General features: G+C 43.5%; 1 protein-coding gene across 1 annotated transcript in view; it reads left to right on the forward strand.

The window, feature by feature from the left end:
* The window catches only part of LOC126336816 (protein MIS12 homolog), a 56418-nt gene extending 41133 nt beyond the window's left edge, over positions 1-15285 (forward strand). The window contains exon 4 of the mRNA XM_050000874.1: positions 12954-15285. Within this exon, the coding sequence (XP_049856831.1) occupies positions 12954-13214 (261 nt within the window). The 3' untranslated portion in view covers positions 13215-15285. The remainder of the gene's footprint in view (positions 1-12953) is intronic.
* The last annotated feature ends 2598 nt before the right edge of the window (positions 15286-17883 follow it).

The following is a 17883-nucleotide window of genomic DNA, read 5'->3' on the forward strand; positions in this document are numbered from 1 at the left end:
GTTGGTAGGTGCCGCCACAACTAACTTCTGCGGTCGAATATATGTAGTGCTACACAGGCATGTTTTATAGGCACAAAGATAAATACTGGCTCCAAAACCTGTGCGTCAGTAATTTTTTTTTTAAAGGTGGAAGACGAGCTTTTTTTTCTCCGCCCCGAGTTTCGACCACTGCATTATCATACATTATCCAACGAAGTAAATACAAATTCCGTATTGTTCATCTTCGAATGTAGCAGAATTTCAATGTACTACGAAAATCCGACTGGCAAGACTGTTTGGGATGTTTGACAATATGGCCAACTCTAGGCCAACGTTCTGAATTTTTTCCTACCTGTGAGAAGAGATGGTTGGTAATAGGAACCTGATGAAATGATAATCACATGCAGTATTTGTTCGTGTTTACTGCTATCTCATTTAAATCCTGTCTGCCAAATAAACTACGAAACTAGGGTGAGACAACAGCAAACGCGGAAGAATATATGTATCATGTCACGTTTATATTCGTATTATTCTTATGCCTAATAGTGATACAGTGAGAAATGAAGCACGGCAACTGAATTTGATGTACTAAAGAAGCGGCCGCAAAGATTTTCAAACGGAGAAAAATTTTCGCCTAACTCGCGTTCAGAACATGTTCTATCATACCAGTGTATTATTTGGTTCTTGTTGATCATTATCAAAGAAAGCAGCAGTGTAAGTAACAACAAATAGCAGTGTCTCGCCATTGTTTTGCTAATGAGAGGATTCATCTTTTTTTAAATTGTAAGCGGCAGTAGCACGCACAAAAGCAACGTAACGGTGGCGATAGCCGCGGACGGTGCCCAAGTCCCGCCCAATCACACCCCTCCATAGCAATCCATATCGTAAGCTGCGCCCATGGTCTACCGCCTGTTCCAACATCAAAGTTGTTCGTATCACAGATATGCCAGTCATAACAAGGGAGAAAATCAGTAGTAAGTACGAAATACAGTTTTTCCGGTACCATTGTGAAAAGAATTAGAAATATGTTCATTGAATATGCGAGTTGAATCATCAGTAAGAAAGAAAAAAATGGTATCCACACTGTATTTTTTATTTCATGAGCTTTCATGTGCACTTTATCTAAAGTCCGATATTTGTTAACTGCAGTGAGCGCAAATTTCCGTCACCTCGCATAGTCCCCCCAGGGGGCTCGCGGTCCTTTCGTGAGTACGTGCGTGGCGAGCACGGGGCCCCGAGCTATTGCAGCCTTCCTTCTTTTTCCGGGCTGCATTTCCTTTCCCTTCCCCTCCTTTCCTGTCCTTCATCCTTCCCTCCGACCTCTCCTCTCCCTCTCTTGGTGTCCCTACTTATGGTGTCCCTCCTTATGTTGGCCCTGCTATTCTCCTGGTTCTGCTGACCTTGCAATTCGGCCTTGTTCTGTAATTCCGTCATCCTTTTGGTATTCTCTGGTCCCCTCTGGGGTTTGACCTCCATCACTAAATTTTCTTCCGAAGTGTGAGCCATTTGGGGAAGAGCACCTTACCTAGTGTCTCCGGCGTGTGCCATCATCATTGATTCCATCGTTTCCTTTACGTCGTTGTTTGACGCTAGGGTCCATAGCCAGCACGGTAGCCAGCCCGTGTGGTGGGGTCGCTATGTACCCTTTTGGTTGAGCCCCCTGAAAACACAGGGATCACACGTCTGATACCTGAGCTGTGACCTCCTCATGTAAGCCTAGGAGTGGTTGCTTGTCGTCCTGGAGCATCGGAACTCCCAGCAATGGCCGCCGTGCCAGACGGCCCTTGCTGTGGCTGGGTGGCACCCATGAGGAGAGCCCCTGATCGGAGTGGGTGGTATCAGGGCGGACACTATGCTCATGAAACGCATAAGAGTCCACAACTCTGGCCGTTCTCCGGCCGTCTCTTTGACTGGAAAAGATTCTTCACGTGCTGCTTCCTCTGCCCCTTCCGCCTTCCCTTCCGTGGCTACCCCCTGGGAGGAGGGCCAGGCTCGTCGGCTGGGGGCGAAACCTTTCCCTCGCTATCTGGTTTGCGCCAGAACTGATGGGGATACTTTTACTCATACGAAACCTATGTTTTTTGTTGAACACATCGAAGACAAGTTTGGCGATGTGGACTCTATCAGCAAGATGCGGTCTGGGTCGCTGTTGATTAAAACCGCTTCAGCTACCCAGTCTGCAGCTCTCCGTGCCTGTACCCATCTTGGTACGATTCCTGTGTCAATTACCCCACACCAGTCCTTGAACATGGTGCAAGGTGTAATTTTCCATAGAGACCTCCTCCTTCAATCTGATGAGGAACTTCGGGACAATCTAAGCCGGCGAGGGGTTCACTTTGTTCGGCGGGTTCAGAGGGGTCCAAAGGACAACCGCGTTGACACTGGTGCCTTTATCTTGGCCTTTGAAGGAGACACCCTCCCTGAGAAGGTCAAGATTATGGTCTATCGGTGTGACGTGAAGCCATACATCCCACCACCTATGCGATGTTTCAAGTGTTTGCGTTTTGGCCACATGTCTTCGCGCTGTTCGCAGGCCCCCCTCTGTGGTGACTGTGGACATCCGTTCCATGAGGGAAGTTCCTGTGTTCCCCCTCCTGTGTGCGTAAATTGTCGTGGGAATCATTCTTCACGGTCACTGGATTGCCCAGTGTATCAGAAAGAGAAAAAGATACAGGAGTATAAGACTCTTGATCGTCTCACCTGTACCGAGGCCTGTAAAAAGTATACACGCCTTCATCCAGTGACCCTGACAACTAGTTATGCTTCAGTAGTATCTTCACCCCCTCCTCCTCATTCCTTACCCCAGTCCCGAACCCCTTTCCTCCCCCCTCCCCCTGCGGTTCCCACACCATACCCTCCGGGCACCGCTTCCTCTCCCCGGCTGGAGAAGTGTCCTGCTTCTTCGGCGTCTGCCGGTCATGGGCGCCCCTCGCGGGATCCCCCTTCCCGGCACCTTCCAGGCCAAAGGTCTGCTGCCACGCGGCCACCACGAGAACCACGGTCTGCGGGCCCCCAGATCGCCCGCTCTCTTTCTGTTCCCGATCTTGCTGTGGCTGGCTCCATTTTGTTGCACAGCCCTCCACGATCCCAAACAGAAAGAAAGAAGAAGCACAAGTCCCGGGACAAGGAGTCTCTGGTGTCGCCAGAGGTCTCGTCCCCATCTTCACAACCTGACTCTGACCTGTTATTCATGGATGTCGCCCCCTCCTTGTCGGTGACGGGTGGTGACCCACCGGCATGACTGACATTAGCCTGTTCACCCCCCAATTGACTCATCGTTCTTTGGCTATCCAATGGAACTGTAATGGCTATTACCGTCACCTATCGGAGTTGCAATCCCTTCTTTCGTTTTACTCTGCGGCTTGTGTGGTTCTACAAGCAACTCATTTTACTGGTGGTCACTCACCAACCCTCCGTGGCTTCCGTGCTTTCTGTCGAAATCGGGTCGGCCCCCTACGGGCGTCTGGCGGAGTTTGCACGTTGGTCCGAACGGACATTGCCAGCGCGTGGATTCCTCTCCAAACTACATTGGAAGCAGTTGCTGTTAGGATCCACCTGGACTCTGGGGTCACAATTTGCAATCTGTATCTCCCTCCTGACAGAACTCCTACACCTGCCTCCTTAAGTGCCCTCCTTCAGCAACTTCCTCCTCCCTTCCTTATACTTGGCGATTTTAATGCACATCATCCCTTGTGGGGCAGTGCATTTCCATCTAGTCGGGGTCATCTCATTGACCAGTTTACTACCGACCACGACTTGTGCCTTCTTAACGATGGCTCCCCTACCCATTTCAGTGCCGGTCATGGTAGCTTTTCTGCCATTGATCTTTCTCTCTCTTCTCCCTCCCTCCTCCCTTCCCTACAATGGTCACCGCACGACGACCTTTGCGATAGTGACCACTTCCCGTTGATTCTCTCGCTCCCTTCCCGCTCCCCTATGGACAGATCATCTCATTGGTCCTTCAAACGTGCCAATTGGCCTCTGTATACTGCACAGGTCGTTTTTTCTCCCTCATTGTCGGATGGTATTGATGATGTCATACGTGACATGTCTGACGCGATTGTTCACGCTGCTAGCCTTGCTATCCCGCGCTCATCTGGACCATTTCGCCGCCGGCAGGTCCCTTGGTGGAGTTCGGACATTGCCGTTGCCATCCGTGATCGCCGTCGAGCTTTGCAACACCTTAAGAGGCATCCATCCGTTGCCAATCTTATTACCTTTAAACGCCTTCGCGCAAAAGCCCGTTACTTAATCAAACGGAGCAAACGGATGTGTTGGGAACGCTTTGTTTCTTCCCTCGGTTCTGCTGTCCCTCTGTCGCGGGTATGGGCTACACTTCGCTCTCTCCAAGGTTGCCATCGGCAGTCTACCCTCCCGGGTCTTCACCTCCCGGATGGCCTTTGCACGGACCCGTTGATTCTCGCGGAACACCTTGCGACCCATTTTGCAACAGCGTCGGCATCAGCCTCCTATCCGGCTGCTTTCCTTCCCCAGAAACAGCGGGCCGAAGCTTCCGCCTTATGTTTTACCCCCAGCCAGTCAGAATCATACAACGACGCTTTTACGAAATGGGAACTTCTTTCCGCACTCTCCTCTTCTCATGATACGGCCCCTGGCCCAGACTCCATTCATAACCAACTGCTTCAACATCTCAGTGCTCCACAACAGCGACATCTTCTCCGGGTATTTAACCGTATTTGGCTCCAGGGTGACTTCCCTTCTCAATGGAGGGATAGCATCGTGGTTCCCGTCATTAAGCCCGGTAAGAACCCCCTGTTCGTCGACAGCTATCGGCCAATTAGTCTGACGAACGTTGTTTGTAAGTTACTTGAACGGATGGTAGCCCGTCGGCTCACTTGGGTCCTCGAATCTCGGCGTCTGTTGTCCCCTTACCAGTGTGGCTTCCGAGAGGGACGGTCTCCGATCGATCATTTACTTCGCTTGGAATCCGCAGTTCGGCAGGCCTTTTCCCAGCGCCGCCATTTGGTTGCTGTATTTTTCGACCTTCGCAAGGCCTATGATACGGCTTGGCGCCATCATATCTTACTTACATTTCATGAGTGGGGTCTTTGGGGCCCACTCCCGATTTTTATCCGCCAGTTCTTGTTTCATCGTTCGTTTAGGGTTAGGGTTGGTACAGTTTTAAGTTCTCCGCGAACCCAGGAGAATGGCATCCCTCAGGGTTCCGTATTGAGTGTACTTCTGTTCCTCATTGCTATAGATGGACTTGTGGCCTCCGTCGGTCCTTTGGTCACTCCTGCTCTGTATGTGGATGATTTCTGCATTTGGGTTAGTTCCTCTTCGATGGCCGCTGCAGAGCGGCAGCTCCAGGGTGCTATACGGCGTGCCTCTGCATGGACCATCTCACACGGATTTCAGTTTTCTCCTTTAAAATCGCGAGTGGTCCACTTTTGTCGCCGTGTGACAGTCCACCCTGATCCAGAGCTCTATCTCAATGCACAACGATTACCTGTGGTCCCACAGTTTCGTTTCCATGGCCTTCTTTTCGAGAACAAGCTCTCTTGGCTGCCTCATATCAGACGCCTGAAGATAGGATGTTTCCGTAAACTAAACGTCCTTCGCTTCCTTGCCCACACCTCTTGGGGTGCTGACCGTTCCACTCTCCTCCACCTTTATCAGGCCTTAGTGTTGTCTCGCTTGGACTATGGTTGTCAAGTTTACGGTTCAGCTGCCCCTTCTACATTGCGCCTCTTGGATCCGGTCCACCATCGTGGTATCCGTTTGGCCATCGGTGCCTTCCCGACTAGCCCTGTTGATAGTCTCCTGGTTGAGGCTGGGATCCCCCCCCCCCCCCTTTCCGTTCGGCGCTCCCAGCTTCTGGTTTCGTATGCAATCGCTGTCCGTTGCTCTCCCACTCATCCTTCCTATTCTATCCTGTTCCCTGCCCAAGGAAGTCGCCCACCTGACTCCCGCCCTCGGGCGGGTTTACCGGTTGGGCTCCGCCTAGCGTCTCTTCGCCGTGATTTTCAGCTTCCTTCCTTTTCCTGTATCCCACGTTCCCTCCCCAACACACCTCCTTGGTTAGTTCCTCGGCCCCGAGTTCGGATGGATCTCTGCCGAGGTCCGAAAGATTCCGTTCCCCCGATGGTGTTCCGTTGTTTTTTCCGCCGCATTTTATCTGAGTTTCGGGATGCTGTTGTTTTTTACACTGATGGCTCTAAATCTGCTGATCGTGTGGGCTATGCCTTCACCTCCTCTGTAGGCATGGAAAATCATCTCCTGCCAAATGCATGTGGGGTGTTCTCTGCGGAATTGATGGCGGTCTCCCGGGCCCTGGCCTTTATTAAACAGTCCAAGCTCAATCGCGTTTTGTTATGTACAGACTCAATGAGTGGCCTTCAGGCACTTGACCAGTGTTTCTCCCGTCATCCCTTGGTCTCCTCCATCCATGACCATCTCGCTGATCTCCACCATGCTGCTTGTTCTGTTAGCTTCCTTTGGGTCCCTGGCCATGTGGGCATCCAAGGAAATGAGCTTGCTGATCGTTTGGCTGGGGGAGCAGTCACTTACCCCCCATTCCCTGTCACCCCTCCTGTGGCGGATTTACGGCTTCATCTCAAATCCCACTTTGCGCAATCATGGGCCACATCCTGGGAGGCTACCTCCTTGTCTAATAAACTTCGTGCGATTAAGGTGACACCTGTCCCATGGCGTTCTTCCTTACGCCTCTCGCGAAAGGACTCAACCACCCTCTGTCGTCTTCGCATCGGCCATACCAGGCTGACCCATGGTTTTCTTTTGCGTGGTGAGCCACCCCCACTTTGTGGTTGTGGAGCTTTCCAGTCAGTGGCCCACATTTTGGTGGAATGCCCCCTTCTTTTAGCTCTGCGTACTAAGTACAGACTTCCCTGCACTTTACCCTTAATATTAGCAGACGATTCCCGGATGGTTGAACTGGTTCTCAGTTTCCTCCGTGAAAGTGGTTTTTATTCTCAGTTTTAAGGATTTTCATCTCCCTCTGGAGTAGGGGCAGGGCGGTGAGGGTTGGGATGTCTCCCACTGTAGGCTGTGCTTGGAGATTCCTGACTCCCCTCCCTGGCCATGTTCCTACTTTTTTCCCTTTTACTGTTTTTATCGCCTTTTAGGTTTGTTTAATCCCTTTTACAATCCGCCCTTTTACACTCTGGCGGTTGAACGCTTTTAAATAGCATGTGGTCTTGCTTGTACTGCATCACAGGTGGGATATTTCCTCTCTTGAGGTTGCCCATTTACTGACTTCCCTCCTTGTGTTTTTATCATTGACGACACAACTGCACTTTTTTAGCCTTTTACCTTTTACCGTTTTTGACTCTTCTGAGCTGTCCCTCTGTCGGAACTGACCGCCTTTGTAACAAGGGACTGATGACCTTGCTGTTTGGTCCCTTCAACCCCAATCAACCAACCAACCAACCTCGCATAGTGTAAGAAATTCTGTTGGGAAATATGAATTGGTAGTATCGCCAAGGATGCTGTCCATTATGTCGATTGTCTAAAGTCAATTTTGTTCATGAACAAGGCAAGGTCGATGTCTTGGTTTGTTTCTGATTACCTCGTTAAGACTAAACAATATAAGAGAGGGATAATGTAGAAATGCGTATTGCAAGCAGTCAGATATTTATACAGTGACATTGTTCATTAATATTTGTCTGTGTAATGGGTGAATTTTTACTTGTGAACTCTTATGACTGCTTGCTTATAGCAGACATGAGATTACTTTGAGTTCTTCTTCAGTGTTGGATAGCTTTAGAGCTGCCTATTGTTAAACATATGTACATGCCTCCACCCATGAACCATGGACCTTGCCGTTGGTGGGAAGGCTTGCGTGCCTCAGCGATACAGATAGCCGTACCATAGGTGCAACCACAACGGAGGGATCTCTGTTGAGAGGCCAGACAAACGTGTGGTTCCTGAAGAGGGCACAGCCTTTTCAGTAGTTGCAAGGGCAACAGTCTGGATGATTGACTGATCTGGCCTTGTAACACTAACCAAAATGGCCTTGTTGTGCTGGTACTGCGAACGGCTGAAAGCAAGGGGAAACTACAGCCGTAATTTTTCCTGAGGGCATGCAGCTTTATTGTATGATTAAATGATGATGACGTCCTCTTGGGTAAAATATTCCGGAGGTAAAATAGTCCCCCATTCGGATCTCCGGGTGGGAACTACTCAAGAGGATGTCGTTATCAGGAGAAAGAAAACTGGCGTTCTACGGGTCGGAGCGTGGAATGTCAGATCCCTTAATCGGGCAGGTGGGTTAGAAAATTTCAAAAGGGAAATGGATAGGTTAAAGTTAGATATTGTGGGAATTAGTGAAGTTCGGTGGCAGGAGGAACAAGACCTCTGGTCAGGTGACTACAGGGTTATAAACACAAAATCAAATAGGGGTAGTGCAAGAATAGGTTTAATAATGAATAGGAAAATAGGAATGTGGGTAAGCTACTACAAACAGTATAGTGAACGTATAATTGTAGCCAAGATAGATACGAAGCCCACACCTACTACAGTAGTACAAGTTTATACGCCAACGAGCTCTGCCGATGACGAAGAAATTGAAGAAATGTATGATGAAATAAAAGAAATTATTCAGATAGTGAAGGGAGACGAAAATTTAATAGTTTTGGGTGACTGGAATTCTGTAGTAGGAAAAGGGAGAGAAGGAAACGTAGTAGGTGAATATGGATTGGGGCTAAGAAATGAAAGAGGAAGCCGCCTGGTAGAATTTTGCACAGAGCACAACTTAATCATAGGTAACACTTGGTTCATGAATCATAAAAGGAGGCTGTATACATGGAAGAAGCCTGGAGATACTGACAGGTTTCAGATAGATTATATAATGGTGAGACGGAGATTTAGGATCCAGGTTTTAAATTGTAAGACATTTCCAGAGGCAGATGTGGACTCTGACCACAATCTATTGGTTATGAACTGTAGATCACAACTGAAGAAACTGCAAAAAGGTGGGAATTTAAGGAGATGGGACCTGGATAAACTGAAAGAACCAGAGGTTGTACAGAGTTTCAGGGAGATCATAAGGGAACAATTGACAGGAATGGGGGAAAGAAATACAGTAGAAGAAGAATGGGTAGCTTTGAGGGATGAAGTAGTGAAGGCAGCAGAGGATGAAGTAGGTAAAAAGACGAAGGCTAGTAAAACCCTTGGGTAACAGAAGAAATATTGAATTTAATTGATGAAAGGAGAAAATATAAAAATGCAGTAAATGAAGCAGGCGAAAAGGAATACAAACGTCTTGAAAATGAGATTGGCAGGAAGTGCAAAATGGCCAAGGAGGGATGGGTGGAGGACAAATGTAAGGATGTAGAGGCTTATCTCACTAGGGGTACGATAGATACTGCCTACAGGAAAATTAAAGAGACCTTTGGAGAGAAGAGAACCACTTGTATGAATACCAAGAGCTCAGATGGAAACCCATTTCTAAGCAAAGAAGGGAAAGCAGAAAGGAGGAAGGAGTATATAGATGGTCTATACGCAGGCAATGTACTTGAGGACAATATTATGGAAAAGGAAGAGGATGTAGATAAGATGAAATGGGAGATACAATACTGCGTGAAGAGTTTGACAGAGCACTGAAAGACCTGAGTCGAAACAAGGCCCAGGAGTAGATAACATGTCATTGGAAATACTGATGGCCTTGGGAGAGCCAGTCCTGACAAAACTCTACCATCTGGTGAGCAAGATGTATGAGACAGGCGAAATACCCTCAGACTTCAAGAAGAATATAATAATTCCAATCCCAAAGAAAGCAGGTGTTGACACATGTGAAAATTACCGAACAATCAGTTTAATAAGTCACAGCTGCAAAATACTAACGCGAATTCTTTACAGACAAATGGAAAAACTGGTAGATGCCGACATCGGGGAAGATCAGTTTGGATTTCGTAGAAATGTTGGAACATGTGAGGCAATACTGACCTTACGTCTTATCTTAGAAGAAAGACTAAGGAAAGGCAAACCTATGTTTCTAGCATTTGTATACTCAGAGAAAGCTTTTGACAGTGTAGACTGGAATATTTCCTTTAAAATTCTGAAGGCGGCTGGGATAAAATATAGGGCTATTTACAGTTTATACAGAAACCAGATGGCGGTTATAAGAGTCGAGGGGCATGAAAGGGAAGCAGTGGTTGGGAAGGGAGTGAGACAGGGTTGTAGCCTCTCCCCGGTGTTATTCAGTCTGTATATTGAGCAAGCAGTGAAGGAAACAAAAGAAAAATTCGGAGTAGGTATTAAAATCCATGGAGCAGAAATAAAAACGTTGAGGTTTGCCGATGACATTGTAATTATGTAATGGAGTGTAGCCATGTATGGAAGTGAAACATTAACGATAAATAGTTTGATCAAGAAGAGAATAGAAGCTTTCGAATTGTGGTGCTACAGAAGAATGCTGAAGATTAGATGGGTAGATCACATAACTAATGAAGTATTGAATAGGATTGGGGAGAAGAGAAGTTTGTGGCACAACTTGACCAGAAGAAGGGATCGATTGGTAGGACATGTTCTGAGGCATCAAGGGATCACCAATTTAGTATTAGAGGGCAGTGTGGAGGGTAAAAATCGTAGAGGAAGACCAAGAGATGAATACACTAAGAAGATTGAGAAGGATGTAGGTTGCAGTAGGTATTGGAAAATGAAGAAGCTTGCACAGGATAGAGTAGCATGGAGAGCTGCATCAAACCAGTCTCAGGACTGAAGACCACAACAACAACAACAACATGTTTATAACTTCGTCAGTGTCATTCCAACACATCTTATCGTACTTTAATGTCTGTTAGATATCAGTTTTGACAGCAGTTGGCCACAACAGTCAAGATTAGGTACCTTGTGTATGATAACTTTATTGAGAGTGCATATCTATGTTTGATTTTGACAGTATTACACAAACTGCTAAGTACTAACACCACAACACTGCTAGTATGAACAACCGCGGTGAAACAAAAGACGACGAATAAAAACACGACAGCGACGAGGACCACCAAAGATCATATTGATGCGCTCTTGGTTGGTGTGGTGGTGGTTAGGTGTGGAGGGGGTAAATGGGCGGGGCTTGTGCAAATGTCCGCGGCTGTCGCTAACGTTTCCTCGAAAGCAAGCCATATCGTGAGCGGCGACAAGCCGTAACCACGCACTATCAGGATGTGACAAACAATGCATGAGACAGTACGGTAATGCATTTTCAGCTTAGAGTGTCGTAAACACCTATAACAAAGAAAACGGCACTTATCAGATCAAAACAAAATTAGCAATCAATTCAAACCAGAGGAAGCATGTGAAAATGGAATGGTACCTATATAAATACGGACTGAGCACCTGACGCATAGCAGTGGCTATCTGGTAAAGCTTAACTGCTAAGCTTACGACTCAAACCAAATTACTGTAGCTGTATCGTCATTCATTCGACCTAAATTGTGTCTCATATTACAGTGGAACAACTTTGTTTTGATTTGGGAGTGCGGCCTAAAACTTTTCTCTCCCCTTGAATTTCGAGTCTCAAATTTCAGGTGCGGCTTAGATTCGGGATTCCCCCCCCCCCCCCCCCCCCCCGTGTCTCATTTTTCAGTTGCGGCTTAGATTCGAGTAAATACGGTACACACAAAAGTCAACGTCAATTTTCTCAGAAAATTTACTAAAACTAAACCACAAGGGATCCGGCTTGCAGGAGGTGCACATAACTAGACTTGCCTACACAGCTGATGTAGCATTAATAAGTTGTTCCAGAAAAAAATTAATCAGAATACTGTAAAATTGCTACAAAATTTTTGAGAAAACAAGGTTAAAAGCCAATGAATAACATATGGAATACTGTATCCTAAGTAAGAAAATCCAATGTGATGCAGCTCTAGCTGTAGGTAGGTTCACTTTCATGACCAATTCAAGTACTTAGGGACTCTTTTTAGTAACAATAATAGAATAGATATTGAAATAATTGCCTGTCTAACAACAGTGAAGAAAAAATTTAGCTTTAGCAAAATTTTAAAAAAGAAAAGAGCACTTACTGCTAACTTCAAAATCTGTACAAATCGACTGTTATACCGGTAACATTATATCGATGTAAAGAGTTAGTATTTTGAACAAAAAGATCAAGAAAAACTGTTCATATTCAAACTAAAAATTAAGAATTAAGAGAGCTGTGCATTGGAGGATGAGGAAACATACAGAATTAAGATAACTGTACAGACACCATAATATTATGGAGTACTAAACAAAAAAGGTTGTAATGGGCAGGCCGTATAGCAAGAACGAAGGAGAACATACTACCTAGAAAGCATTCCACAGAATAAAAGATGCGACTAGAGGAAGCGAAAGACCCAGAATTTGGTGGCAAGATAGCATCCAGGAGGACACAGTTAGGATAAACATTTAACACAAATGAACAAGGAATGCACCCAAGAGCAGTTATGTGGTTGATTAGGCCCTTGCCACATGTAAAGTCATGTCTGTATTGCTTCTTCAAAGCTACTGGACTATTTCATATCAATTTCTCACCTTTTTTAAGTAGTAATTACTAGAAATGTGTTAAAAATTAACTGTGTTTTACAATGCTCCCTTTCCATTTAACAGAAATGTCACCTTCTGCAGCTGCTTTCCCTGTCTCTCTTTCAACAATGTTTCATACAGATTTGATTTTGTTGTCCGATCTGTCAATTTCAGACAGGATGTACATGCCTCTGGATTCTTTTTAATAATTTTCTTAATTTGCCACAGTATTGTGTACAACGAAACTATTTCTATTTGCTGTTTTCCCTTTTTACTAACAGGAAAGTTGGTCATATAAAATTGAAATTATTGCAATAAATTGTCATTTTAAATCAATCCAGATTACTTTTTTTGGGAATCTGTACATCTACTTACTACAGTTTGAGTTGTTCACTTTCTGTTTCTCCAGTTTCTCTTTGTCTTAATTAGTTATTAGAGATTGAATTTATTTTACATTTGCAGTATAAAAATTACTAATTTTTTCACAGGCAAAGGCCATGAAATGCCATTTGGCCAATGAATTAGAGGAATTTGAAAAATTGAAACCCGTAATAGAAAAGATGCACAATCTAAGACTGGAGGTATTAAAGAATTTGGTTAAACAAGTGACGCAACATGAACAGCAATTGAAGAGACTATCGAAAGTGTCAAAATCAATCTGTTCAGTTACCAGCAAAACAACAACGGATAAAACAGACTTTCCTCATAAATTAGTCAAAGACAAATTCCGTTGTTCCCCTCCTGAATAGTCATGTATTGGTGTCTGGTGTGTTTCTATACTGTGCTAAATTCTTAATCAGTGGAGTCTGTAATTTGTTTTATATCCATATTTACTTTGCTAAGCTGTTCATTTACCTCATTCCTCACTAAATCACACTTCTTGATTATCTCAGAGTGTGAGCCACCTTTTAACTTTTGTAAAGTGGATTTTAATTTTAGTATTTTTTGATTTATCTGAGCCTTATCCTGAGTCTGAGTCTCAGAAATATGTTCTTCCGACTTATTGGCTTATTGGTCTGTATTCTTATTAGTTGTATTCAATTTGAAATTCAGGTCTGTAATTAAGTTATACATTAGCATTAGTTATATCCAGCTTGACATTTACATCAGTAAGAACATTTTCAAACTCGAGTGTTTAAGTTACTGTTTAGTTCTCGAGGAGCAGATATTTCCTCTCACAAAGTTGCTGCAATTGCCATCTCGTGTTGAAGATGTGTGCCGTCCCTCGGCATGGCTCAACACATGAAAATAATAGTAAAAACCCCACACAACACCTGTACCTTTACACTTGACACCTAATTTTGTAACTCTTCAGTTGCAACTATCATTTGTTAATAAGGAGGTTAAGGAGGTGTAGGGATACTCATCACTCCTTTGGAGTGGTATGCAGGATGACCTAAAAAAAACACTGACAAGGTTTAGGGACAGGTTCCTTATACATAAATAAGTAAAGAAGTCTAATAAACATGGGCTGTAAAATGCATACCTTAAGAGGTATTAGCACTTGTTCATCTTCAATACTATGAAATAGATCTCTTGTATTGTAAGGTCTTTACTTTCTATATTTTGGGAGTAGGTACTGACCAAAACAAGAAAAAAGTCTTATAAACATGGAGTCCAAAATGCATACTGTAATTGCTAGGAGCACTTGTTCATCTTCACTAGTGTGAAACACATTTCTTGTACTGAACAATTGCTCATAACTGTTAAAGTATGCATTTTAGAGCCCATGTTTACTATCTATTTTTCTTGTTTTGATCAATACCAGCTCCTCGCAAAATAAGAAAAGCAAAGAGCTTGCAGCAGAAGAGATGCGTTTCATAGCATTGAAGATTAATAAGGGCTCACATCTCTCATAGTTTGTGCTTTAGAGCCTGTGTTTACTAGACTTTTTTTCCTTGTTTTGGTATACTAGAGCCTATCCCTAAAGCTTGTCAGGATGTTTTTTTAAAGGGGGGGGGGGGGGGGGGGGTTGCTGGGACCCTGTATATCACCACAAGGCCCAAGATTCTTTCATTGTCTCATATCGGTGTGTGACAAAGGTGGTAGAATTTATCTATCTTTATAGAACAGAAACAGATTTTAATATAATAGTGATTTATAAAATGTACAAATCAATCACATAATATATAATTTCATTTTTATTTGACAGTTGAAATATATATATATATGTATATATAGGTATAATAATGATATTTATATATATGGAGAAAATAAATCTCACAGTTATTGTATATAATTTTCATGAACTGTAGCTTTGTTGAGTGGTAACACTAAAAAATAAAATTTTTATGGAAAAATATGAAGTTTCGGTCACAGAACCGATGTTATAATATTGCTTAATATATCACATAAAATTCAATAATGGTATTATTAATATTTTGTACTTGAACACAATACACCCAATAAATGTGACATCATTGCACAGTTAACAATCTTATCATGTAAATGCTTCTTGTGTGAAATAATCAGAGATGTTTTTCAACAACTTAATACAGCTGCATTAAATGCTCATGGTATGTAATAGTGAATAAAAAGAAAACTGACAATCTGAGCCATCAAGGAATGGTCAATTTGGCAAAATGTATGGAAGTGTGAGGCACAAAAATTGTAGACGGAGGCCAAAGCTGGAGTAGAGTTAAGTTCAGACGGATGTAGGTTGCAATATTTACAAAGAGATGAAGAGACTTGCACAGGATAGACTAGTGTGAAGAGTTTAATCTAATGAGTCTTCAGACTGAAAACTCCCTATTACAACAGTGATAACAAAAACAACGAATATGTGCTCTAATGATGTCTAAATATAATGATATAAATAAAGTACATTATTGTATAAAAATTACCACACCTATTGAGCAGCGTACCTTTTCTTTTTCACTTCCTATCCCTTTCTTTATTAATGCAGAGAGGGCTGCTCTGACTTCTAGAATCTTCTTTGTAGCTGAGTGGATTACAGATTTTATTTTGTTGTGATACTGTTTATTTTGCCAGTGTGAGGTGTTCATCACATATTGTAATTGGAAATTTATTTACTGTGTGTTTCTAGGGCCCCTCCTGAACCAATGTAAATTGTCATCATTCTTCAGCTGCTCTTATTAATTTTCTATGTGGATCCCACTTCCATCATACAAGGCAGTTGAGAAACTGTGGTCTGAGAATGGAATACCAGTTCTCTCAAACCCTTGTTCCTATCTTGCATAGCTGAGGGCTTTCTTCTTAATTCAGACTGTTGGTGAATAGGTTCTATTGCAGCTGTCATCCAGAAAGCATCTTGAAGGCACAGTTCATGTCAGTAAGATGCATTTCATGAGGCACAGTGCACACAGGGACAGATACCTGACATGGTTGATATAACATTGCTAAGTTTCATTCGCATTGAAACCACCAGCAAACCTATGCTCCACTGTTGTGGTCAGTTTAGATGCTGCAATATTGCATCCATGGTTCAAGCATACAAAGTTTAGAGAAATGACTTATTTAGTTAATCTTCCTGGCTGTGCTAGGTTTGTTCTCAACAGGTCATAACCCACATCTAAATCTTGAATTAAAATCAATGTAGTTAATTAGCAGGTTTTTTCATCAAGAGAGACTAAGTTGAAGAAATATTGCTTTCTTTTTTTCCCTGTGAAATTGTTGATTTTGCAGTAAGTCAAAGATGCTGTTTATTTTTTAAGATTGCTTTGATTTTAATCTCAGGCTTAGATTTCAGTCTTCAATCAAGTCAAAAGCTGTAAAATAATTTCATTGTGATGTTGAAAAATCGGCGTAATTCAGCAGGTAAACTGCCTTTAAATCATTTCTCACACTTTAAAGAATCTCATTATACTTCTTGAATGAGTAGGAAGAAAAACACATTTCACTTTGTAACACTTCTATTGTTGTCGTATAACATACAAATGTTATATGGTAGATAATGACTGACGGGTGTTTGTTGGTAATGAGGATCACCCTGTGGCTAAACATGCCTTGGTGCATGGCCAGCACATCTTGGCACAGTGTTACACCGTCCGGGTTATCTGGATACTTCCCTCTAACACCAACCTGTCAGAACTCCGGAGATGGGAACTTGCCCTTCAGTATATCCTCTCTTATCGTTATCCGCCAGGCCTCAACCTCCGCTAATTTCAAGTTGCCGTCTCTCATACCTCACCTGTCTTTCAACATCTTTGCCTCTGTACTTCTGCCTCGACTGACAACTCTGCCCAAACTCTTTGCCGTTACAAATGTCTGCTTGTGTCTGTGTATGTGCGGATGGATATGTGTGTGTGTGTGTGTGTGTGCGCAAGTGTACACCTGTCCTTTTTTCCCCCTAAGGTAAATCTTTCCGCTCCCGGGATTGGAATGACTCCTTACCCTTACCCTCTCCCTTAAAACCCACATCCTTTCGTCTTTCCCTCTCCTTCCCTCCTTTTTTTCTGAAGAAGCAACCGTTGGTTGCGAGAGCTTGAATTTTGTGTGTTTGTTTGTGTATCTATCGACCTGCCAGCACTTTTGTTTGGTAAGTCACATCAACTTTGTTTTTAAAAGCATATAATTTCATTTACAAGTATAAGATCAGTTTATATTATTCCTGTGCCAAAAAAATTAAACATTCACGAGCCTTATGTTGGCTATATACATCTCTCTCATGCCCTGAAAGTAATTAATTGTACTTTCTCTTAATGAACCTCCCCGCAAGCACACTTACAGCAATATATGCAAAAGTAGTTATGCAGTGTCAAATTACATGTAGAACTGTACATTACGTTATTTACACTCGACATGTACAGGGTATTCATAATTAAAGTTTCAGTTTCAAAACACTGTAGAAAGAGAACAACTGTTCAGAACAATGTCGAATCTGAACACCATATTATTGATGCAGGGAGAACCATCATGGAACAATATAAAAATCAACAAAAATTTGACCAATGGAAGGCACTGTAAGCATTAGAATCTGCACCCCAATAGATGTGCGGCACGCAACTGTTTCTCAGTTTGCATACTAGGTGCTCAACATGAATGTCTCCATGAAGGATCGCGCACTGCTGGTAAAGATTTTGTACAAAAAAGGTGACTGTGTGGCAATAGCCCAGCAGAAGTTCCGGACACTCAAGGGTATGAAAAAAGGGAATTCATCCGATGTCTACTAAGCTTCAGGAGAAAATAATTACAAAATCTGAAAGGCAGATTCTTTTGGAGTGCAATGTGGCATAGGGAGGAAAGCAGTTGATCCAGCATCTGCCAAATGTGAGGCCACAGCATTGTAGGAAGGTGTGCAAAAGTGTACATGTATGGGGATTTGTCCAAACGTTGTTTGGAGGCACAGTGCATGAAACTGTATGCAACATCCTGCGTTGCTATCCATACAAAATCACACATGTTCAGGAGCTGCTTCGTGCTGATCTGCCGTCAAGACAAATGTTCGCTCTGCTATGT

This window comes from Schistocerca gregaria, chromosome 2 (genome assembly GCF_023897955.1).
Source record: "Schistocerca gregaria isolate iqSchGreg1 chromosome 2, iqSchGreg1.2, whole genome shotgun sequence".
In the NCBI taxonomy this organism is placed as follows: Eukaryota; Metazoa; Arthropoda; class Insecta; order Orthoptera; family Acrididae; genus Schistocerca; species Schistocerca gregaria.